The sequence below is a fragment of the Dermacentor andersoni genome, chromosome 2, assembly GCF_023375885.2.
Source record: "Dermacentor andersoni chromosome 2, qqDerAnde1_hic_scaffold, whole genome shotgun sequence".
NCBI lineage: Eukaryota > Metazoa > Arthropoda > Arachnida > Ixodida > Ixodidae > Dermacentor > Dermacentor andersoni.
In genome coordinates, this window is record NC_092815.1 from 197,935,622 (window position 1) to 197,962,102 (window position 26,481).

At 45.8% G+C, this 26,481-nt stretch overlaps 1 protein-coding gene across 1 annotated transcript in view; it reads left to right on the forward strand.

Moving 5' to 3' along the window:
- LOC126540144 (galactosylceramide sulfotransferase-like) overlaps positions 1-26,481 on the forward strand; it is a 108,821-nt gene that overhangs the window by 63,453 nt on the left and 18,887 nt on the right. The window contains exon 5 of the mRNA XM_050186931.2: positions 6,455-6,760. Coding sequence (XP_050042888.1) covers positions 6,455-6,760 — 306 coding nt within the window. The remainder of the gene's footprint in view (positions 1-6,454; positions 6,761-26,481) is intronic.

The window sequence follows — 26,481 nt, forward strand, 5'->3', positions numbered from 1 at the left end:
GGTTATCGATTTTCAGCGCACTGGCTCTGCCCCAGTGAATCCCTCTCCACTTGAGCGTTCTCCTCGCCTCTTGTCAGCCAATTAGACACGACAAGCCGCTCAATGTAGGCAATGTTATTCGTTTTTCAAGCAAACAAAAGTGACCTCCTATAAACGAGGAGAGAATTTGATTGGTCTGTTCAGACAACCCTGTGGGTGACCGCCCGGTGCTTGCGTCGGTGGTTACGCAAATTTGACGTCAGGAAATTGGAATAGAAACATATTGGAATAGTTTTACGTTATAGGGCCCCAAATCAGAATAGCGTTCATTTGACGTGCACGAACAACTTGTTAGCACAGACAAGAACGTAAGCCTAAGAAACGTTCACTGTCTACAAAGACTAAAATGAAATGACGATCTTATTAACTTGGCGATATAGGAAAAGAGGACACACAATGCCTAAAATGAACTTTTTGGGGAACTTCAGATGTTATTATAAAACTGAATTTGACTTATTCCCTGCCAATACTCTACTATTTATTATTCTGCAAAATTATTCCGGAATAATGAGGATAAATTAAGGTTGGAAAATTGGAGAAAAGAAGGAAAGTTAGAAGAAGGATTGAAATATGAAAATAAAAATTCTGTGCAGCCGTCACTAGCACCAGGTGCCCTTCAATATTTACTTTGTGAAAAGTATTGAAGAATACCGGTGGCTTTAGCTGCAAAAGATTGCCAGGTGGGTTTTCCAGAATAAGAAAGGGGCCGTGGACGCGTTCGAAGGCCTGGCATGATATTGTCATGTTCCTGTGGCAGTGATGGATACGACAACTGTTGATCACGTAAGTGACTCTTACTTGGACGAACTTGCGTTCAGCAGAACAAGGAACACTCAGGTACAACGAGAGCTGGGAGCAAAGTCGGCGACCGTTGGAAATGTCATCAGCGGGTCAAGCTGTGTTTTTATGCAATACCCGCCAAAGGTTCGACCGGAATAGCTGTTCCATGCGTGTCTTCCATAAATTACTGGAGAACTTGCGTCGCGCATACAGCCAGATTACACAACGTTCAGTTACAACAGACACAACAGATAGAATCAATGATAACCATCGAGTAAGTTCCGAATAATGCAGTCGCGTCTAGCGCTTATAGATAACTTTAATTTGTTAGCGAGTGGAATGCAGTCCCCGAGTAAAAGATGAATGAGTACAGGCTTCAATGCCCCCTCTTCTTGAAGCGTCATCCCGATGCTAGAAACAAAAGAACAATAAACGAAAGCACATGTAGTAAGAATAAGAAAGACAAAAAGAATCGAACTCCCTGAGTTGGTAAGCGCTGGTAGAAGGGCTTAAGGCGCGGAACATGGGCTATTTTAGCTTGTGAGGGGCGCCGCTTTGACTGGGAAATGCTGTCTGGCACGATCTCAGTCGAGTACGCCATTACGTCGGATGATATAATATGGTCTAGGACAGCATCGCAAAATTTTCTCGCTACGTCTGCGTCGGTGTACCGGGGTCCAAGCAGAAACCCCATATTCGGACTGGTACTCCATGGACCTTCGTCAAAAATTAGAGTGCCGGCAGTCGGCCCTGGGCTGATTCTTGATGCGCGGGCGGGCGAGCTGTCGGTCTTCTGCGCGCTGAAGATAGGCGTCTAGGCTTTCCGCTGGCAAGCCCGCTTGAACGGCTTGATTTGCGTTGTTTCTTTAACTGCCATGTTGTAAGCGACGATTGCGTAAGCGACGGTGGTATTCACGTATTGTGCTCGATGTCGACGTATATTGTAACATGTGGGCGAGAGTTTCGTTCACTTGTTCCCCAAGACCATATCTCTGCGTGTGGTAGGCAGTTATCCTCATGTGGCTTTGCTGGCTGTATTGTAGAATGGCTTTGGGATAGCTCTGCTGTACTGAGTAAATCTAAGTACTGCGCAAGATGTCCCTTTCGTCGCATGCTCAGGTAACCTCGATCAGTGACATGGTCAAGTGATAACTTCAACGAATACTGGAAGTTTCTGAATTGCAGGCAGAATCACCACAACCCGCGCATGAAGTGATGATCGACATCGCCATCGGCCGCCGTCTTAGGCCTCCGCACGAGCGCTAGGATCCCTGAAACGCCTCAGTTTCGCCGTCCGCCAACGCCGCCGCGACCGCCAGCTCGACCACCCATCGCCCAGCGCAGCTACCCAGAACTTCCACAGTATGTCACAGTCTAGCAACGGTGAATAACACAGTAGCGACAACTGTGCGTCACGTACCTAACTCGTTATTGGGTGAACTTGCGCCCAGTAAAACAAGCAAAGCTCAGGCTGAAAGGCTGAACGACAGCGGCGAGCAAAGTCGGCAATCGTCGAATCAAGCGCGTCACCTCTTAGACAATACTCATCGAAGATTTCAGCATAACTGCTTGTGACCACGTGCCTTCCAGAAAGTGAGATAATCGTAAGATAAAAGATTAATCGTGAGATAATCCATTTGAAGTGTAGGATTAAAAGGCTTAGGAAAAAGCACAAAGCTTATCTACCCGAGCTTGGTGAACTTAAAGAGGACCTCTCCACGAGGTGGAATTCAGCCAGGCAAAACTTTTTCAATAATCAACTTGCTGATTTTATTAAATCTGAGCCGAAGAAATTCTGGCGTTATGTAGGTGAAAGAAATGAAGGGATAGACAAAATAAAAGCCAATAATTATCTCATAACAGAACCCAGGGTTATCTGTGATGCCTTGAATAATTATTCTCAGTCAGTTTTCCCGGACACCGATAACAATGGGCCTACCGAGCGCTTTTCATAGTCTCGGTGTGATTTAATAATAACGCGTGAGGGTGTAAGGACCATGTTGCTTAATTTGAGCGATAAAAATTCTGTAGGGCCAGATGGAATTCCCAATGAATTTCTTAGACCTTACGCTAAGCAGCTATCACAGCCATTAGCTAAACTTTTTAGTCGGTCTATTTCTACTGTTGACGTTCCGGTTGATTGGCTTAAAGCTAGGGTTGTTCCTATACATGAAGAAGGAGATCTGTTACTGGTTTCAAACTAAAGGCCAGTTTCTATTACTTGTTCTTGCTGTAAACTGTTTGAAGATGTGGTCGCTAATGATATAAACAAATTTTTAACACATAAGGAAGTTCGGACGTGCCATCAACATGGTTTCCGTAAAGGATTATCTAGAATCACTCAGCAAATCCCAACTGCGCATGGTTTTTCGAGTGTTTTTGGATTTAGCAGGAGAGGTTGACGTATTGTTTTTAGACTTCTGCAAGGCATGCGATGAAGTGCCTCTTGGAAAGTTGTTGTACAAACTGCAGCAAATAGGGCTTCGAGGGTTTATTGTTCAGGGGATAACTGCTTATCTCTGTAATCGTGCACAGTATGTGGCGATAAAAAAATGTCACTACACGATGCTGCATATTAGTTCTGGTGTTCCCCAGGGAAGTGTCCTGGAACCGCTATTATTTATAATCTATGTGAGTGACTGGGCCGATATTGTGCCCCAGGATGTAAGCATTAGATTATAGGCGGATCATAGTATTTTGTTCAAAAATATACCCTCTACAGCCGATCAGAATGTATTAGAGACAATTCTTATGTCCATTGATGATTGGTGTAGGAAGTGGAATATGGCGCTGAATACTGAAAAAAAAAACAGTTATGTTACCTATTACGGCGAAGAAGCATCCCGTCACTTCTCTCTACATCATCCGTGATATTCCAGCGGGAAAAGTAGATCAATATAAATATTTAGGCACTACTCTCTGTAGCAACATTACTTGGACACCGCACATAACAGATATTTGCACTAAAGCGCTTCGCAATTGTGGTTTTTAAAAGGAAGCTAGAAGGTGCTCCCCCTAGCATAAAACTTTTGACTTACAAAACTTTCCTTCTGTCTAAACTTGAATATGCTGCAGTCACATCGGATCCTTTTACAAAAAAGATATTATGCTTCTTGAAAAGGTACAACGTATGTCAAGCACATTTATTTTGAACAAGTATCGAAGACTCGACTCACCTAGTGCAATAATGCCACTTCATAACATTCCTTTCTTAGAAACAAGAAGAAAGGTGAGTCGTTTAACGTTTTTTTACAAAATAATCGCGGGATAAATTACACTAAATGTACCATGTTGTGTCCAAGGAGCCACTGCTAGGATAACCCGTCGTAAACATAATCAATGATTAGCTTCCTTTTTTTTTGCACGAACTAACGCTCACAAACTCAGTTATTTTCCCACAACACTTAAAGACTGGAACTCACTGCGTCAGAAGATTTTCGCAACTGAGAATTTTGCTACAACACTGGAAAATTATCTCTTTGGTGTTTAGTGTTCAAATGTATTGTAGTCTTGTTGTTGTTGCTTCACAGACATGCTGTTCTTTTTAGTGTATTGATGAGTGTTGAAAGCAACGAATTCATGCTTTCTTGTTCTTGCTGTTACGATTTCCTTTATGTTTCATTTGCCCCTCCTACTTGGACCAAGATGTTTGCCCGCAGTATGTTTAAATAAATAAAAATAAAATATAATAAAAGTTTGACAGAATTCGCGCCGCATACAATCAGATCACACAAGGTTTCTTGACAACAGATAGGATCAACGATAACCTTCGCATAAGCTTCAAACAATGCAGGCGCATCTTGCGCTGAGCAATAGCTTTAAACTCTTAGCGGGTGAACTGCGCTCCCCGAGAAAAGGTAAATAAGTACGTGTGTCAATATTCGCGAGTGATGTTGCTTTGCACTTTCCCGGTGTTCGCATTGAGCGGTACACCAGTGCCAGTAGTATGAAAAGGAGGCGAGCAACACTGAGAGACAATGGCGTAAAGCTCAACACCGCTTGCACGCCCACATTTGAATGTCTGCCTTTCGGTTCCACGAACCCGTATCAGCTTTCTGAGCTTCTTGTCATCGTAGCTATATTGATTAATTCATTTATATTGAATACTGCTGGTATCAATTGAGAGCATAATAAGTTGGACTACAATAATAAAGAAAGGCAGTAACCTAATACAAAGAGCGTACCATCATATCAAATCAAGTCTACTAAACTAAAAAGGAAAATAATGAAAATAACCTCAATGTTATCCAGCCGTCGCTATCCACTTCCTGTTCTAGAAAGCTGTCAGCAACTTTGTTTATTCTTTCAAACTTCTTATGGAAAGAATCAGGTGTGAACAAATTGTGCACACATCGCGATCACCATTGTACGTGCTCAAATATGCACAGGAGTACCAGCGATTTAATTCGAACGTACAGCCGCCGTCAGACTTTACCTGGACGCTGAAGACACTTGTGTAGCATGTGTGTTTTTTTTTTCCTTTCTTTTTTTTTTTTTTTGAGGTGCACCAAATTTTACAAAATTGTCTCTGGTAGATAGCACAATTCTAATCTATGATTTATATTACTCGATGAGCCGATCAATATTTCTACGAGAAATAAAAACACATCGATGAATTAAAAAGTTAGTTTAATGAAGGTTTTCATTATTTACTCAACGGTACATATTTCCTTCAAAGCATCGTAGCTGCTTAGTACGGAAGGCATACGGACTTCGAAAGAATTTCGATAGTGGCACCGGTTTCGGGATATACGCCGTCAAACTTGCGCCAAGAATGCACTCTTGTTCCACTTTTTTTTAGAAAATGCTATTTTGTGCATTGCAGCACGAAAGTAACTCGACCGCCAATATATTTCGTTGGACACGTTGAAAATTAATATCTCAAAACTAGTACAGTCCGGAGAAGCATATTGCAATGAAAATGCCTCGCACGCTTACTAGCTGGCATTCTTGTGCTGAAATATGTGCCGTAAAGTAAATAAGTGAAAATATACTTAGCTTAATTATGTTAAATAGTCAATTAGGCGTTCTCACTTCTCGTAGAAATAGTGGCCGCCTCAGAGGGTGAATAACATCTAGGGTTCGAATTGTGCTATTTGCCACAGCCAATTTTTGAAAATTTGGTGCGGCTAGAAAAAATAGCCTCTATAGTGGCCTTAGTTTGGCGATCGTGAAGTGTAAGGAGCGATTATGAGAAGCACTGGAAGGAAGAAGCCAGTCTGACTAGATATCTGCAGCACTCCCTGCAAGAGACGCAAAGCAGTGCCTCAGGCATGTTAGGGTTAAGTATGGCACCGACTCTAGTGATACATTCAGTCGCATTAAATTCGACTACCAATCAGTGTGCTAACCAATGCCATTGTTTTGGAGTATTGCTTTTCTTTCCCGTGTACCACTTTGCCTTACAAAGAGATACTTAATTCGCACCTACTGCACGGTTTTCAATTTTTAAAATCGCACAACACTAAACATTTTTAAGTTGCATGTTAACGTATAATGCAAGACATTCAACTGACGTCCGATAATACAAAAGAATTCCTCCGTATGCTAAGCTCTTCCAAGAGCAATACGTTCTTGTTTGAAAAACCAAAGTTGTTAACAGCAGGAAACAACTTTTCGTTTGCGGATGTCACAGAAAATGACCAACATGAGTCTGGAGGAATTCGCCAGCACTGCCTTGGCGAACCGGTCAGTGATGGGCCTGCTGGACCGAAGCCGCACCTGGAGCAAGCTGGGCTTCAACCAAATGAGCTTCGACTTGGGAATGGCGCCGGCGCAATTCGGCAATGCTTTCGCCGTGCGTCGCTTCGTTGAGCAGCTTGACGCAACGTTCGACCTGGTCATGGTGGCTGAGCGCATCAACGAGTCCCTGGTCCTGCTCAAGGACCTGTTATGCTGGCACACAGATGACGTCGTCGTCTTCAAACTTAACGCCCGGCAGGTGAACTTCCAGGACCTTGCTACAGCTACCATACAATTGTGCTCTCAATACCATACCCGGTTGCCTAAAATGCAGCAGTCCTTCACTTGCCTTTTACCCTTAAATTGTATCAGTTGAGTGCGAAGATGGGCACTCATTGAATGGGCGCGAGGATACGGGAGTGGAGATGTAAAAAAAGAGACGCCTGCAAATGTTACAGAAGAAATCCAACAAATAATAGTGGGAGGGGGGGAGAGGGGCAACATAGGGATTATCGATGTTGATGCAGCACCTACCCTTACAATTCGCCTTCAGTATACGAGTCATCGTCGCCATAAGATAAATTTTATCAACCAAACATAGCTCTGTGCTCCTCCTGCTGGCCCATTGTCCGCTTTTGCAGGAGTCACAACATGTAGCCAATAACGTTACAATATATTAGCTAGGAATAATCGCGTTCTGCACATTTTTTTCTACTTCCACACGGTAAGACAGGTGTGTGAAGCAGCTCTCGAGCATGCCGCATGCAGCCTGCGCACCAGAGCGCCGATTGGGAAAGAAATTTCCTGGATGACTGAGTATTCTGCCATACGAAACTATTTTTAAAGGACGTTACTGAAGCATAACTTCACGGTCATCACATGCACAACTGGGTATGCCACATTATGATAGCTGTCATTTCAGAAGTAATGGTGATATGCGATTTTTTTCTGCATAAATAATTTATGGCTGAACTAGAGCAAGGCGCATAGGTAGCCGCTTGGATTTCTGTGCAGTTTTAGAGCGCAGCTTTTAGGCGCCAGTTACTGCGTTGCACGTCGGCCCTCGGGACAGTGAATGATGTAAGAGCGAACACGAAGAGCAGCGGAGGATGAAAGATGGCGGTAGCGGAAGTAGTGCGAGGAGGAAAGCAGAATAGGACGGTGCAGGGGTACGATGAGGCGGCGGAAAGCGCAGGATGAGGGTGTGGCTATAGCTTCAGAAGAAAAGCGTATTGATGTGCAAGTCTGGCTCTGCGGCGACGACCACTACGAGATGGCGCCAGAGTAGCGCGCCGTCGTCTGTTCAGCAATGGCACGCTGCGAGCCCGTCCATTGATGTCGTATGTGGAATCAAAATACTGCATGAGTGGAAGTCTGTCAGCGGCGGCTGCTATGAATCGCGGTCATCTGTAACCTACGTGCCTCTCGTGATATTCCAATTAGCGAGACAGTCGCGCACACTTCTCTCCGTTTGCAATGTGGCGCACGATACAGATTGTCTGCATCATCCCATATATCGCAAAATCAAAAGTGTGCAGATATGCGCTGAAATTTTGCATTAGAGAGTATCGTCATTTTCGGTGAATTTTTTTAGTATGTTTTGCATAAATTGAAAACAATATTTTACTTAGTTTTTGTAGGTGCTTGTTAGAAGTCTGACTTGTTAGCAACCCATTTGCAAAATAGCGAGATGCCTTTGCGAATCGCCGATCACGTGTGTAGCTTCGGTTTGTGTGAGGGCCAGTAGTTTGGCCGCTTCCTCTGCCGCATCGGTATGTGTTGGGTTCATGGTGACACTTGTGAGGTGGTTGCCTCGGTGGCTAGTAACTGCCGCCACGAACCTGTTCCTGTATCAATAATCGGCTGCGTCGGTAAAAACCACCTCCTTGTTGTTGGAGGCAATAGAAGGTTTCACTAACTATTTCCAACGGTGATATTTCAGCCAAGCATTTAAATCGTTCGCCCCATATTGCAATTACAATGCCCCCTCAGCCCTCCCCCTCAGTTTTCCCCAAGCGTGAATTTGTGGGATGTACACTTCTTTACGGAGACTTCGAAAGGGAAACATAGGCGATAACGGCCGTGTCAGGCCTTTGAGCACTTGTTGAAGCAATTTTTTGTAGAACGGCTCTATTTTATCGAGTGACTATTTTATCGAGGCGGTTCGTTTCTGTTGTTCCAGACACGAATGGCAGTACATAGAAAATTTCTGCCCTTACATAAAGACACTGGTCCCCCCCCCCCCCCATCTCGAAACGCTTTCTAGATACCAAACGATACTACGCGGCCAGATATTAGCAAAATTCTTCCCGTAACGAACATTCCTAAAGTGGCTGAAATGTTCATTTTCTTGTTCGCCTCCTCCTCCGGTAAGATTCTTCATCAGCTTTTACAACCACTGCTCGGGTATGATTTTCGTTTTTCTGGCAAAAAATGAATATGTCGTTTCTAAACCTCGAATCTGCAAACTTACCTTTAGTAAGAATATATCTTTGTCAGCGGGCACTCCGTTGCGCGCCATTTATGATAGCCATCAACGCAACAACGAGATGATCACAGCGTGGGAAAAATACATTCTGAAATTGTTATATGCCGGAGCTTTAGTGCCAAATTCACAACTGACTATGAAACACGCCGTAGTGGGGGAGTCCGCTTAAATTGGCTGCCTGGGTTTCTAACCGTCTACGCATTACGCAACAAACGAGTGTTTTGCCCCTTAGCTCCCATCGGAATAAAGCCACCGCGGTAGTGATCGAACGTGTGACCTCTGGCTTATAAGAGCAACATCGTAGCCACTGAGATAACATGGTGAATGGCAAGGAAAAGCCAACAAAAGGCACCACTTACAGAAGAAACAAATTTTGAGTGCGAGGCCTGGGTGTTTCTGAAGAAAGATTTTTTTTAGCTGATTTTTCCCGGCGTTTGTGTATCGGGCACCTTGTTATTCCTTAACCACTTCCAGAGAAAAACGGTCGTCTAGGCCAGATGTAGATGCCATATGACACTGAAAGTAGAATCAGATAACCTATGAATGATCAAAAAACTACCGACGATTACGATACTCCCAAATGCGAAATTTGAGTGCACCTCTTTAGGTGTTTCGAATTCCACCAGTAGTATCGCTCCTCGTTCAGAAAGAAAGCGTGAACATTGAGCGCGTGGGTCGCGCGGAGCGCATTCTCTAGCAGCGGCGGCGCAGGCGAAGTAGCACACGCGCAGTCGGTCCAAAGGCAACGCCAGCCTTTCGTTTCCGTGCATGTATCGGTGGACGCCTTGCAGCATGCCATAATAATGACGTAATATGCGATTGGGTGGAGGCGCACGCTAGTATAGCGCCATCTTGCAGCGGGGCGCCGCCATGCAGCACGTCTCCTACGAAACTGGGCTTGCCCCGCACCTTTTCGTCATACTCTCCTCCTGTTTTCGCCACGTGCTTTCTTCGCTATCGCCATCTTTCATCCTCCACTGCGCTCCGGTCGTTCGTTTTTGCAGTTACGCCGAAGGAGATACCGACGCTCAACGCAGGAAGGGGCGACTGAGAGCTGTGCTCTAAAATGAGTTGAAGGAGGGAGAACGATGAGCCAATGGCCACGCCAGTGCGTCGCCCGAATATTGGGCATGTGTTTTGGAAAAGTCGCAGTTTCCCCCAAAAGGCGAAGCATCGATTCCGATAGCAAATTATTAGACAGCTTTACGAAGCAAGAATAGTAGTTTAATTGGCCGTGTAAACTTCTAAACATTCGTTCCTGAACTGACTTAACAACCATGGTACCACGTGCGCACAAGGCAAAATGAGCATATATCACTCGATGACCGCCGACACTCGCTGTTGACACGCTGGAATGAGGAAGCACGTCAGCAGCCTCAAGCGAATTGACCTTCGTGCTGCCTCTCGCTTCATCGCTAACTAAGCGTCGAGAACATAGCGCACAAGAATGTTTCAGCCCTCCGCGCACATAGACTATGCACTCAGCGCAGTTCACTTTCAACATAGAGTTTCTGAGGCCCCGCCATGCGCAGCAGCTACCAGAATATAACTCCATCTCTATCCTCCCGGCAGGTTGCACACGACTGAAGATCGCTTTCAACAATGGCCCGCTCGGCGCGGACGCGCCATACGCATCAGCCACCGTAATAGGAAGCGCCCCTCATTTTTCCCCTCCTCCCGGAGCCTTCGGCGCGACGCACGCTTCTTGCCCGCTTTCCACCCTTGCGCGCAACGAGATTGAACCGCCATCGACGGCTCACCACCGTATGCTTTCACTGGCACATGCAGCATACGATGCGCGGCGACAGTGGTCTTTGGTCATTGGTCGTTACACGGCACATCACGGCGGCGGCAGAAACGCGTCGTGAGTGTCCATCTAATTGTTCGCGCAATAAAAGCCGTAACCACTCGAGGCGCCTTAAAAGCGCAACGAGAGAACAGAGGCGAGGAGGGCGTTGCGGAGTGTCACGCGCTGACAAAAGAAAGCGTCAAGCAAACATCGGCGCTAAGACAGCGCATCTACGCCTGCAAAACGCTAAGAATTATTCCCTCCCTTGCCGCACGCCCAGAGGTACATACACAGTGACCAAGGTTGGCATGTGGTTAACTACAGAGCGGAATTGCGGAATTGCGCAGCTGGCTGAGGCTTTGGCGAGAGAGGCGTTCACTTAAATGCGGCACAAACACAGTGCATTTGTCGTTCAGCCTACTAAAGCGCCGTGTTATTGTTCGTGAGGAAAAAGTATGACGGGGTTTGGAATTCTGCTCCGCGTCGAAGAAACCTAAGAAATCATTTCCCTCATTGTAGAGCGGCACACACCTAATGGTAAATACCCGGTGCTCCAAGTCGGCTTCAAACACTTTATTGGACATCAGTACATAGCCCGCTCCGTATCTGCAGTGACCCATATCGGCGTGAGAGAGGTTCGTTGAAGTACAGCACATGTGTACACGTTGCCCCATGCTCAGCAAAACAAGTTTTATTTATTTTATTTATTTGTATTAAAATACTGCAGGCAGCAATGCTGCCCTAGCAGGAGAGGTTTACATCAAGTGCAACGACAAAGATTTCACAAAGGAATCTACATTTGCACAATCAACAACCGACGCTGTCAGACAATCGCACGCTTCAATTGTGAGCGGAAAAAAAGTTCGTACAAGTGTTGCTTTCGAACCCAGTTACCTCAGCATACACGCCGATGCGTTATCCACTTGACCATGTATTCTTACCCTGTAACTAAGGCAGGCGGGAAAACGATTAGTTACAAACAATCGTACATAGAAAGAGAGATAATTACCCCACAGAAAGTTAGCGAAGTACCCAAACAATACTAGCGCATTGATGTAGAGGCCTACGACTGACACTAAGACTTCGCCAACGTCTCTACTTACTCGTGATGTGTTATCTTCCGGTAACCCAGGCGGATAACATAAAAGATGTATGCTTCAGGTCAACCAGATATTGGAATTACTGAACACTGTTTCAATGTAACAGCGCTAAGTTTGCACGACTACACATGTGTATGGGCTAATTGGTGTTGCATATTTAATGCTTACCATAAACTTTAAAGGAATGATCGCATATAATCACAGTCATTCACAAAAACGGCGCGTGGTTGTGCCGCTTTCTTTTCCTACCTCGTGATTGCACCCTAATCATCAAATGTGCTGCTTTTGCACACTTTCACTTCATGCAAGCACATCATATAGTCATCATAAATTCGCATTAGGGTAGTATGAACCTATTGTGGGTAACAATTGCTTACGCAAATTTTTGGGACGAAATAAAACAAACGCATGGACGCACGACCGAAACACCACAAAATTCATAAAGGACTGTATTTAGAAAATCGACGTAGTTTGCGTAGCAGAGGAAAGTCGCAAGCCACGACAAGAGAGAGGCGAAGTTCATGTCAACCTAGCTCATGGGCTAATAATCGGAGTTTGGTCACGAGCAAGCAGAAGAATAAGAACGCCCATGACTTGGAGTGGCTTATTTATTGAGATGAGTAGTTGGACTGGGGTAATATTGAAGTTTCCGGTAACTGAAGGTAAATTGAAGGCGATAATCTTGAGTGCCCCATTTTAGATATGCTGCACCGGGCTTAGTGCATGTGCAACTGCGATCAAAACTCGCGTCTTCTCTCTCTCTATCTCTTTCTCTTTCTTACACTCCAACGTCCCGCTCCTCATGTGTAGGGCCGCAAACTTGACAAAGGCCAGTCAATCTCCATGTCTTTCTTCCTGCCTCCTCACTCTTGTCTCTATCTCCCTTCTCTCTATCTTTCTCTGCTATACCTGCACTTTTTCAGTCTTAGAAGTAAGCGGGTATAGTGAATAGATACGGTAGACCATAGGCGCGGGCATGTCCGGTTCCATTATGCGCTGGAAATATCGATGGTAATTAGCTCAAAGAGCTAAAACAATGAACTTTGGAAGCGGTGTCGGGCATAAAAGGGCTAAGGTGCTCATAAGGTAGCAGTGTGTAAGGAAAGTTAGTAATTTATGTTAAATTGCCACAATTATGTTATTATTTTCAATCCTGAAATCGAAAGCGAGCTCGCCTGTATCCACCTTACCCAAGTCTTTAGAAATTTAAAATTCACTGACGAAGAAATTACGGCCCTGCATATCTGATGATTACTGTCGACGGTAAAGTGATTAACATTCAAGCAATGCAACGACATACCTTATTACTGAATCACATTAATTTCAACTCTGTAACGGCCATCGAACACTTCACGTGTTTTGACTATGTAGCATTCACATTACCCAACATCCTCCCACTGTTCCTTGGCACTCGCTTGCCAAAGTCCCCCATAAGCGTGGCGACTTCACGATATTTCTGTGATGATAAAGCAGTGACGATGGTGAAATCACGTGAAGGAATGAGTCGATGAAATGACGAAGGCAGTATAACAAAAACATGATCGCGATGAGTTGACAATCTTCAAACGATGACGCTAATATAACCATAACAGGAGGACGGCAACTGGATGACGAAGCTGAAGTGTAGGCGTAACGACAACAGCATGACAACGGATGCATGACAGCGATTACCTGACGACTCAATTACGACGTTGGCATGACAACGGCAGCACAATAGCTATTATATAATGACAGCATAATTCGAATAGAATGAAGTAGAATTGATGTTGACAGCATGAAGATACATGTGCGAATCAGAAAGTCCTTGGCGCAATTTTTTTTAGCCAAACTAGGCCTCTAAATGTGAAGTCAACATATCCATTCCCAGAGGCGGGCCTTTCTTGCACCGGCCCGGCGTTATCTGCCGGTAGCTCCGCGGCACGGCGCTGCTCTCAGTTGTCCAAGATGGCGGTTGTGCTGCACATGTCCACGGCGTATAAAAAAAACGAAGTATGATCCGTTTATTATGGAGCCAGAGACGAACGCCCATTGAAATCCACAAGGAAATGAAGCCCAAGTATGGGAAAAGGTGTCTCGCTTTGAGAAGTGTGAGGTGGTGGTGTTGTGAGTTTGCAAAAGGCCGTGAAGACTTGCATGATAATGAGCGTTCGCACAAACTCAGCCGGACGAATTCTACCACAGGGGCACCTCAAATATGGTGCTGCCATGACATAAATATATGGACCGGCGGGGGCAACATGTGGCAAAAATGTGTAACGCGCGTAGAGTAGCTCGTGTATTTGTAATCACCGGTATGTGTCTTATTTTGGCTAATAAAGATAGGCGCAAATGATGAATGTCATGTACGTACGGCGCAGACACTTTCTGATTCGCCCTCTTATTAGGATAAGGTGTCCGAAGTCATGACGGTATTACGACAACAGCATCACGACCATTGGAAAACGAAGTTAGAGCGGCGATGATGGAATGACCATCATGTCATGAGGACGACAGTATTGCAACGAATACATGACGACGACTGTATAATGATCACTCAAAGTTAAAGTGGCCGAAGCTGTTCGACAACTTCGGCCTCGTAGACAGCGTAGACTGGGCGTCGAGGGCATGACGAGGGTACCATGCCATCATGAACGCGAGCGCCTACTTTGCGGTTAAGGCTGTTGGCACCGTGGGTCACTCGGTAAGCGTAAGAGGACAGACAGACAGACAGACAGACAGACAGACAGACAGACAGACAGACAGACAGACAGACAGACAGACAGACAGACAGACAGACAGACAGACAGACAGACAGACACAGACAGACAGACACAGACAGACATAGACAGACAGACACAGACAGACAGACACAGACAGACAGACAGACAGAGAGATGCTGCTACCTCAATCGAGGTAGCAGCAGTAATTCATGGCACGCACACGGCCTCACCCGTTTTAGCGTTTAGCACTCTCTGTCACGATGACGAGTTCACTGTGTGGTGCTGCCAACGGAAGAATGCTGATGAAAGGTTTATGCACAGATAGCACAAGAAAAAATTACGGCGCAACCCAACTCCTCATGACTATCGATGGTGATGCGATTAACATTCAATCAATTTCACCACACACATTAATGCTGATGTCACATTTATTTACAATCTGTAGTGACCACTTTCAGACTTCAGTTGCTGCGGCTATCTGTGACATACACGGTCTACGGCATCAACAGACTTTGCTATGGCACTCGATTGCCATGGCCGCCCATGAGCGTAACAGCATCCCGATTACTGCTTGATGACAAGGTAATGTCAACAATGAAGCGTTTTGGAAGGAATGACGTTGGTATAACGAAAATTCGCTATGACAACGACGGCATTATGATAATGCGGTGACAATTATTTTGGATGATTACTATGGCATTACGACGGCCATGTAACGACGGCGGCATGAATACAGTGGGATGGAGATGAATGAATAAAGACTTTCGCGTGATGACAACGGTATGGCGACAGCTGGAAGCCGAAATGACGACGATGACGCGAACATGGCCGCATGACGATGACGTTATGACAACGGCTGCATAACAGCGACTTTCTGACGATGGTGGCCCCAAACACATTGGCATAATCACGACTGAATGATCACAGCATGATAACGATAGAAAACGAAGGGATGACATCGATGTAACGACGAAGTCGGTATAAAGACTACTGTAGGACGATAATGGGATCACGTTTCGGAAGCGATAGCGATCGTAAAATGAGAGGGTGACGATGATGGCATGACGACACTGTTATGACGGTGACTGTGTGGCCACGACACCGTGACGACGTGAGCGTGACGACAGTCGAATTACTGGGTTAGAGTGACGAGCAGAACGAACACATACGACTGCACAACCAAGACTTTTCGATCGTAAGTGCAAAACTGGCGGACACACTTCGCAAAGTGAAAATGTAGTCTTCAGAGTCGGGCATTGTAGGTACTGGAGGCCAGCTACTGACACCGACTGGTAGGTGTACTGCAACGATCAACATAGAGGATTCGTCATGCATCGCAAATATTGTTATTCTTCCCGAGTGTTGCAAGGATGTTATCTTAGGTAAGAAGTTCTTACGCGAGTACGGCACCATCATGAACATACAAGAAAGTATACCAACCTTTTCTTGGGACGCAAGTGCCGAACTACAAAGCAAGTCCTTGTGCATCATAGACGACGTGACCGTGTCACCGTCGTCTTGGCCTCTTGTTTGCTTCAGGCCCGACACAGAGTACAATGGGGAAGGTCTTGCCGAGCAGATAATTACGCTTTTGCTCACTCAACGTGTTGCCATACCGAGAAGTCTCGGCTAAGTAATGCATGGGCAAACGGATGTATTGCTGACAAACTTCTGCAAGGAACGATGAAATACTGCAAAAGACTCAGCAGTTGCTTACCTCGACTAAATTACGGAATTGGGCGAGTACTTTGCATTACAACAGGAAGAGTAAGACGCTTCGGCACCTTCACCTGTTCTTAACGTGAGTGCGAGCTTGTCACCAGCGGAAAGGCAGCGCCTCATGGATCTGCTGCGCCAGTTTTGCGATTGCTTCTCGTCGTCATCCAGAGTCGGTTAGACGCCACTGACGAAGCACCGGAATATCACCGAGGAGACAGCGAGACCGATTCGGCAAAACCCGTACCGTGTAACACCAAAAGAACGCGAAGCGATCGAAGAGCACGCGCTGAAAATGCTCGACGCTGACGTTATCAAATCATCGAAAAACCCATGGGCAACGCTGGTAGTGACAGTCAAAAAGAAAGACGGCAGTCTACGTTGTTGTGTCTACTACCGCAAGCTGAACCGGGTGACAAAGGAAGACTCGTACTCATCACCGCGCATAGACTATTTCTCGACAGGATGAGCCATGCCCACTGCTTCTCGTCGATGTACCTAAAATGGCTATTGGCAAATCGAGGTCGACGATAGAGACAGAAAAGACTGCTTTCGTAAGGCCTGATGAACTTTACGAATCCAAAGTCCTACCTTTCGGTTTACGCTCACTCCAGCAACTTTTCGGTGACTCATATGGTTCTGCCCGGCTTGAAGTGGCAGACATGCCTGGCCTAACTCGTCGACGTCATTGTTCTTTCTTTTTGGAAACCTTGGAGGAGCACCTGAGACGACTACTGGCGGTTCTACAAATGATACGGGCCACCGGTATAACAATGAAAGCAGAAAAGTGTCACTTCGGTTTCGACGAACTCCAATTTTTCTGTCATGTTGTTAATCATCAAGCCGTTCGCCTTCATCACGACAAGATCACGGCTGTCACAAAGTTTCCTGCGCCAACGGACAAGAAGGCAGTGAGGCGTTTCCTAGGTATCTGCGCCCGTATTACCGAAAATTTACTGCCGATTTTTTTACATATAGCTTCACCATTACCGCATCTTACAAGAGAAGACGTTTCCGGACAAGAAGAACAAGCAGCGTTTAATGATCTCCGACAGCGCCTGCGAATAACCCTAGCGCTCGCTCACTTTGACGAGGACGCTCTTACCGTAATTCATGCTGACTCTTGCAGCATACGTCTAGGAGCTGTGCTCGTGCAGTGGCAAGACTCGGTCAAGAGAGCCATTGCTTACGCAAGCAGGAGGCTCTCACGGTCTAAGCCTAATTACTCAACCACAGAAAAGGAATGGGCAGGTATGAAGTTTCGGCCACATCTCTATATTCGTTGCTTCAGTGTTTTCAGCGATCATTATTCACTTTGCTGGCTGAAGAACTTGATGGATCCGTCCGGTCGACTAGCGCGTTGCAGCATAAGGCTTGAAGAATTTGATATGACAGTGGTGTACAAGTGCGCACGACATCACTGTGACGATGATTGCCTTTTATGGTGACCGATTGAGCAGCAAGTCGGAAAATATGACGAAGACATGGCTTTTATAAGAGTTCTAGACACGGCTACCATGCTCGTCAGCAGCGGGAAGACAGCGAACTGATTCCGCTAATTAATTTTTTAGAAGGCCGGCTTAGAAACGCACCCCCGACATTTGCAAGAAGCTTGCCATCATTCTGCTTCTATAGTGATGTTATCTACAAGAACTTCTCTGAAAGCGGAAGCAGACGCTTACTTGTCGTCACAGTGTCTATCCGCCATCAGGTCTTGGAAGCCTTCCACGAGGAACCGAGATATGACCAACTCGGCTACACGTGAACGCTGGTACGGGTCAAAAGAAACATTACTGGTCAAGGATTGCCGCCTTTGTGAAACATTACATGCGCGTTTGCCTCGATCGTCGACGACGCGAACCACAATATATGAAACCAGCTGGGCTACGAAAACCAGTTCAATTGCCCACGACCCCATTTGCCCAAATCGGGATGGACCTTCTAGGACCATTCCCGACATCCAATACTGGCATTAGGTGGGTAATAGTTGCCACCGATAAACATGACACACTATGTAGAAACCAAAGCCCTTCCAAGCGGCACCGCAGTGGAAACAGCCCGATTCGTTATTGAGAACGTGGTTCTGAGGCATGGTGCGCCAACGGCGATAATAGCGGACAGAGTTACTGCCGTTACGGCTACACTCCTAAAGACAGACATTAGCATCAGCGGCACCGCCTACCCAAGGACCACAGCCTATCACTCACGAAAGAACTTCCTAACAGGACGCTTGAACAAGACTATCGCGGACGTGCTGAATGTGTAAGCCGAGGTGGAACACAACGATTGGGGCGACATTCTACCGTACATCACATTCGCTTATAACACTCTGCAACAGGAAACAACGGTAAAGACGACATTTATCCTTCATGGCCGTGAAGTGACGACGATGCTCGATGCGACATTGCCACGTGACTGCGGTTATACAGGTACGGACTCAGAAGCTTTCGCTCAACGGGCTGAACAAGCGAGACAACTCGCCCGCGTCAGGCTCACCCGACAACAGAACTGCGATGCTCGACGCTCCAATCTACGGCACCAATATATCGCATATCAGCCAGGCGAGAAAGTGTGGGTGTGGAGTCCCATCCATCGGCGTGGGCTTTCAGAAAAGCTATTCAGGAAATAATTTGGTCCGTAAAAGGTTGTATGACGCCTCCGCGACCTGAATTATGAGATTATCCCTGACAGCCCTGCTTCATCCATGTCAAAAAAAATTATGGGGTTTTACGTGCCAAAACCACTTTCTGATTATGAGGCACGCCGTAGTGGAGGACTCTGGAAATTTAGACCACCTGGGGTTCTTTAACGCGCACCTAAATCTAAGTACACGGGTGTTTTCGCATTTCGCCTCCATCGAAATGCGGCCGCCGTGGCCGGGATTCGATCGCGCGACCTCGTGCTCAGCAGCCCAACACCATAGCCACTGAGCAACCACGGCGGGTGCATCCATGTCAAGGCAGCGTCCATCAAAAGTCGTGCACATTGTGCCGACGAAGCCCTGTGGTTCGGAATGTGGTGAAGTGCTCACATCTCGTCTGACACATCTTCTTGCCGCTAGGTGAGCATCAAGAGACGATGCTCTCTCTGAGGGCAGGCAAATGCGACATTCAATATGTGGCACGTAGAGAAAGAAACGATGATCTAGCACATGGAAGAAGAGAAGGTGAGGCCCCTGCCTAACCATTTTCAGGTGGCCTATAATAAAAATGGCCTGCCCTCTTTCCCCAGTTCCTGCTGCTTGTGAGTCGTGACAATATTGACACGTGTACTTGTTTGTCTTTATCGGGCGACACGTTTCACCGCCTAGTAAATGTTATCGCACAGCGTGGGACGCGCCTGCATGTATCGGAAGTTTCTGGAATGTTATCGATGCTTCCGAACCTTGCTGCGACCGAACCTTGTGTAATCTGATTGCATATGTGCGCGACGCGAATAATGCAGTAATTTGTGGAAGGCACGCGGGTCGCAGCGCTTACTCTGGAACATTTGACGACTGATGTATAAAAGCCGACGCGCTCGACCCTCTGATCAAATTTTGACGATCGCCGACTGTGTTCGCCGTTGTCGCTGTTCTTTAAGTATAGCCTGTTTTTTGTGGGCACTGGTTCGCCCAATAAAAGTTAGTTTCGTCTTTCACAGTATTGCTACTGTGTTCTTCATACGTCACTCCATGTAACATCAGGTGAAGTTGCTTTTCGTTCATGTACCGGATGCCCCCGACAAGCCGTGATCCAAGTCCTGACCGTAGAGGGAATACCAACGTAGTCCCAGACGATCGAGCAAGCCACCGTCTTCCACAGCTGGCCCCGGAGCACGGACTTCTACTTAAGAAGACGAAGAAGATTGTGACCAAGGCAACCACAATGCCAGCCCCAGTGTCACCCATCGTATGTCTTTGCTCGCTGCCATTTTTGCGCATCTATCTGCTGCTTCATTACCCGGTATATCAACATGGCTTGGTAACCAGGAAAACTACGTTTTATATTACGACGTTTAAAATAACCCCTAAGAGGGGTTCACATTCGGATTTTAATTGAAGAGCCTTTAGCGTGATTAACGAATCAGTGTATATGATTGTGTTTTCCTGTGTTTCAGCGGTGATCTTTTTAACCACAGTCAACATTGCGTAGACTTCGGCTTTGTAGACAGGGGCATGCTGTGGCAATCGAATACTTCTTTCGCACTTCTCTGTCACGGCCCCCACGCCCAGGTATTCTTTCGTTTTAGAGCCACCAGCGTAATATGCCATGGAATTTCGATATTTGTCATGAAGGGCGCGGAATTTTTGTATGATGCGTTCGTACCGGGTGTCATGTTTCATTAGAGGTACCAATGACATAACTGTATGAATTCGCACCACGGTAGTAGTCGTTGTGGCCGTTTAGCAATCTGAAGGAGCTCATCAGGAATGTCGTAATCGCGACAGTATTCCTCATATCGAGGAAGTGGAGGTCTAATCATGTTGGGGATATTTGTGTAGTGTAAGCGTGAGTCGCTCTGTGTGACAATGTTGTAGCATATGTGTTGTGGTGTGGACTGGATAATGAGTATGTAGGAAAAAGTAGCGCTTTGCGATGCTGTAAAGGAGGCTCATTACATCAAGCGTGTAAGCTCTGGAGAAGTGATCTTCTGTAAGCACTATTTGCCAGTCGAAGTTCTAGGTTATAAACTGGATATGTTGGTCGTAATGAGATTAGCACTCAAACAGAGTAGAGACACACCCTGTTCCTTAAGTCACGCTTATTTAGCATCCATTTGGTGAATGTGAAGCCAGGGTGCCTTGGGCTATATGTGACATACTGCGGTATTGTCCCATTTTGGTATGGCACTCGCCTGCATAGGTCGTTCATGAGCACCTCGGCATGACGACGACTGTGTGATGCCGGCGCAGAGACGACAACGGATTGGCAAAGAGAGAATGTCGTCGTTAGAACGACAAAGATGGTATGACAATGACGGGTTGATTACAATAAGATGTCAGTTCCTAAATAATGGCGACGATATCCTGGCAACCGCGGGACAGCAACATGGTGGCAGTGTGATGATAACGAGTGTATGACGGCTCCGTATGACGGCGACAGAATGAAGAGTCTGTAATGTGAAATAACGACTACTAAGTTATGATGACGACGGTATGATAGCTGATGCATGGTAACTACTGTCTGCTGGTGACGTCATGACTATGATAGCATACCAACGGTGGCATAAGCACGATTGAATCACGATAAGATTATTAAAATATAATAATGAACGAGGAACGATGTCGATGGATCGACAAAAGGCTGTTTCGCATGGCGCGATTGGGGCGAAAAAAATCGTCCTGCCACGCACGTCGCCAAACATTTTTTCTGACAGCTTTCACATGCGTTAGTGGCAGCGCGATTTCAGTCACAGCGATGCACAAGGTTTCCCCCTGCTCACGAAGTATCCATGCCTAAATTGTTAAATAATAACAACGTGAAAACCCACTTGAAAAACACAACAGGAAATTTTCAGTCTGTCGTACTTCGGGACGTTGTTTTTGTCGTTCTGTTGTCTGTAGTTTGACGTCCTGTAGTGGAAAGTTCTGTAGTTCCTGATCAATAATTAATAAAAAATTGACAGAAAGCTATTTAAGGATATGTAAATTTATTACAACAAAAAATATATAAAATTTAAAGAAAACGTCCCGCGCGGGATTCGAACTTGGGACCTAAGGATCCCGAGCACAGAATCTTACCATTGCACCACGCCGAATTTTCTTTCCTTTCTTTCATGGTATTTATTATAGTAGCATTCAACCAGACATTCACCAGTTCTGCATAGTAAGAGGATGGAGGGCACAATGAAAGTCACACACAGAAAAGGCAGCGTTCATACTGTGAACAGAAACGTTCCTTTCACTTTTGAAGGGTGGCAATGATAAGAACCTCACCAAAATAGGGTACCTGTCCAGTTGTACACCGAGTCCATCATAAACATGTTTTAGGTGTAGGGTCATTTGGATAAAATGTACCCTTGTAGGTACCACCGTTTCGGCGTTGCGGTCCATCATTCGCGTTTTCCACAAACTGTGCATTCCCATGACAAAAAACATATCGAAAGGTGCACTATTATCAGAGGTTGGCAGCAGGTATCGCACAGTATGAGCGTTAGTCTCAAAGTCTTTCTTTAAAGTCCATTGGAGTACATCCCAAAATAGGATGGCGTCGGTGCAGCTAATAAAAGAATGTTCAATTGTCTGTGGTACATCAAAAAGGCGACAGTTAATAGAAAAGGCAAAGATACCCTTTTTTTTTGTAGCCATGTTTTAACCGGTATGGTTTCACTGTGAACGTTATAAAAGAATGTTTCGCAGCAAGGGGATAAATACATATTGCGAACTCGCTTTAGTACATCGTGGCCTGGCCATTTAATGTATATTGATCGGTAAAGTGGAGGCGGAAATAGCATGGACAGTAAGTCTTTGTACAACGTTTTGCGCTACACAGAATACAAGTATTCAGTGGAAAACCGAACTGTCATGAAACGAACCGCCAAGTAAACTTCTTGCATGAACCCCCACAAGCATAAGCGCGAAGAAAAATCTGAAGAGACAACTAAATCAGGTAATGCATTAACAAGCGTGACTTGCATGTATGACCGAATTATAGGATGTGAAGTTTCGCGAAAAATAAAGAAACGAGACACTATTCGCCGCACATAAAGATGTACTAAACCCAGCCCACCTTCCCTAACAGGCCTAAAAATATTGTTTCGCCTCATGGGCTCAAAAGTTGAAGACCATACGAAGGTTTTAAAGATACGGTGAAAGCGTTGGATGTATAGCCTAGCACAATGAATAACTTGCAATACATAAAAAACTTTTGTTGCCAAGAACTTGTTGCAGGATTCGGCTTTCCCAAAAATAGAAAGTCGTTGTGGAACGAATGTCTGGGCGTAACTTTGCAGGGAAAAAACCCGTTCTTTCCAATAGTTTGCGCTTAATTTATATGCGTCTAGCGGCACGCCAAGATGCTTTGGCGGGACATCAGTCCACTTAACGCCTGCAAACTGTTCTGGTGTATAGCACCATGAACCAAACCGTAAGCCTAAACTTTTTGAGGAGTTCATTCGCGCTCCTGATACGCTTCCCAATTCTTCTATTATCGATACTACCTCTTCAACACTGGGCTTATCCGTGCAGAAGAACGCTAGATCGTCTGCATAAGCTAAGACTCTTACTTCATTACCCAGTATGTTGAAGCCATGGATGTGACTTGAATGAATTACGCTTAAGCATAGCGGTTCCAGGTAAAGCGCGAATAGTAGTGGGGACATCGGGCATCCTTGTTTTACTGATTAACAAATAGAAATGGGTTCGGAGAGTTGGCCATTAATAACTAAACGAGTGGCACAACAGGTGTAGAAAAGCCAAACGCCTTTAAGCACAATGGAGCCACATTGACATGCTCCAGAAGAGAAAATAAATAGGAGTGACTGACACGATCAAAAGCTTTAGCAAGGTCTACCTGGATCATTGCAAGCTGCTCAGTGGAACCATAAGAGTATTGAAGAAGTGTGCGGGCGATATGTATGTTAGTTTGAATTGATCGGCCCCTGATTCCACACGTCTGATGGGAACCAATTAGAATTGATATCGCAAATTACAATCTATTGGATAGAACATTCGCAAAAATTTTGTAATCCACGTTTGACAATGTGATTGGTCGGTAGCGTTCAACAGAACGCAGTTTCTCTTTATCTGAACTTTTGGGAATTAAAACTGTGTGGGTTTTGCAAAAAGACTGCGGAAGGGCGTCAACCTCTAAACTTGTAATAAAAATATTCAATAATATGGCGCGGATAATTGATTTGAAAGCTTTGTAAAATTCACTTGAAAGTCCATCGGGGCCGGGTGTTTTCACAAAGGCAGCTAATCAATAGCTAGCTCAATTTCTTGGATCGTAAGGCTACAACTGATGACTGCACAGTCATCATCCTGTAACGGTTTTACAAGAGATACAAAACTCTCTAAAACTTTTGCATCGTGATCGTCCGGAGCGGCACTAAACAACATAGTGTAGAAAGTTTCGAACTGAGAAATTATGTCAATAGTATTTGTTAGAAGACTTCCTTCGGAATACATTTCTGGAATTTCATTGGAAATACCGTGACGTCGCTCATCAAGTAAAGCTTGACGTGTTGGTTGCTCAGACTGCAGAGCACGCCTATTTCGATATCGAATTCGCGCACCTCTGTAACGTAGTGCGTCATACTTTTGTAACTCACATTTGATGTTTTTTATGTCAAGAATGTAAGTGCCTGGCATTTCGCATTCAATCTCATAAAGACTACATAGGCTCTTAAGAAGCATTTTTTCTTCATTCTTTCTATAGAATGATTTCACCGAGCCAATTTCCATAGCCACTGTACGAACCTCTTGTTTAAAGAGTTCCCAAGCAGCAAATAATGGCAAGTCAGTAGAAAGAGAATTGGTTAGGGCCATGCGCACGTGATTAATAAATTTCTGATCATTTAGGACGAATAAATTGAGGACGACGCAACGAGCTATGCAAAGAAGAATGATTGGTATAACGTTAAGGGATAAGAAAAGAGCAGATTGGATGAGGGAACAAACGCGAGTTAATGATATCTTAGTTGAAATCAAGAAAAAAAAATGTGCATGGGCAGGACACGTAATGAGGAGGGAAGATAACCGATGGTCATTAAGAGTTACGGAATGGATTCCAAGGGAACGAAAGCGTAGCAGAGGGCGACAGAAAGTTAGGTGGGCGGATGAGATTAAGAAGTTTGCAGGGACAACATGGCCACAATTAGTACATGACCGGGGTAGTTGGAGAAGTATAGGAGAGGCCTTTGCCCTGCAGTGGGCATAACCAGGCTGATCATGATGATGATAATGATGATGATCATTTAGGAGCTCAGAGTTAAGCTTCCAGAGTGCCCACTCTGGTCGGAAATTAGCTACAGATTTTGCACAATGTTTGCGATAACCATACAATGATCAGAGAATGAAACTGGGATAGTAATACAGGGGCCGTACTCTGTAGCGGTTCGCTTTGGAACCGGTTCGGTCTGGCTGTTGCCATTGGTCGGCGCTGCGTTGTCGTCATCCCTGGTGGGTGGGACGACAAATTTTGTTGACGTCACACAGGTCCTCAATCATCTGGAAAGGAACCGGTTCCCTGCTACGAGAGGAACCGCGGAAAAGTGGTTCGCTCGAGGGTCGCGAACGGTGGCGAGCATGATGTCGAGGGTTGCTAGGGCAACCGTGGCCGCCGGCTAGTCTCGCGCCAGCTGACGAGCCGGCACCTAGACGAGACGAGACAGAGACGGCAATGACGGCCCCTTTAGTTGTGCTTCTGGCGAGCGCCGAAAGACAACGACGCGACCAGAGGCAACGACACGACGCGTTCGGCATGGCCGAAGAAGAGTTTCGAAGGCATTTTAGGCTCTCCAAAGACATAGTGCGACGTCTTTGCGATGAGCTGGAAGAACATCTCGGACCTCAAAGATTTCGTGGTGTCGACACTACGATGAAAGTGCTGTGCGCTCTGCGGTTTTTTGCTACTGGGAGCTTTCAACAGTGCGTCAGGAATGAAGAAGCGATTGCACTGTCGCAGCCTTCGGTCAGCCGGATCACTACAGCCGCCGCCAAGGCCACTACAGTTGTGGGCAAAGAAAAAGGATGGGTTAGATTCCCATCCACGGCGCAACAGAACGCCGCCGTCAGCTGCTGGCCCAACACACACGACGCCTTTGCTAGGTAGGGGTGCTCCTCGACAAATGAAACGAGTATTTCGCGCTGGCTCGCTGAAACATGATGACCCAGCCGCGTGTCCTTGTGCGACGACATCCTTTCGGTTTCGGCACGCGAACAAGTCCAAAACGTAAACAAAGCGAGGCAAGTTGTTTGCATAACGTATGGCACACCACCTAGCGACTAAATAAGAAAACAACACAAATAAAATTACAACTCCCACTAGCCGTCTGCGCCGCAAGCTCACATTTATTACTGAAAATTATATTTGGAAGTGTTCTATACAAACCAATGTTTTTTTTATCAAACCAGCAACATCCTTCAATTGCTATACCGTCCCCCAAGTACAAACAAAAATGATGACGTGATCTTCCGGCACACCGCCGCTCGTTGATTGGTTCCCCTCACGCCGCCCCGTTCCACTCTTTCTCCAAGTGACGTAA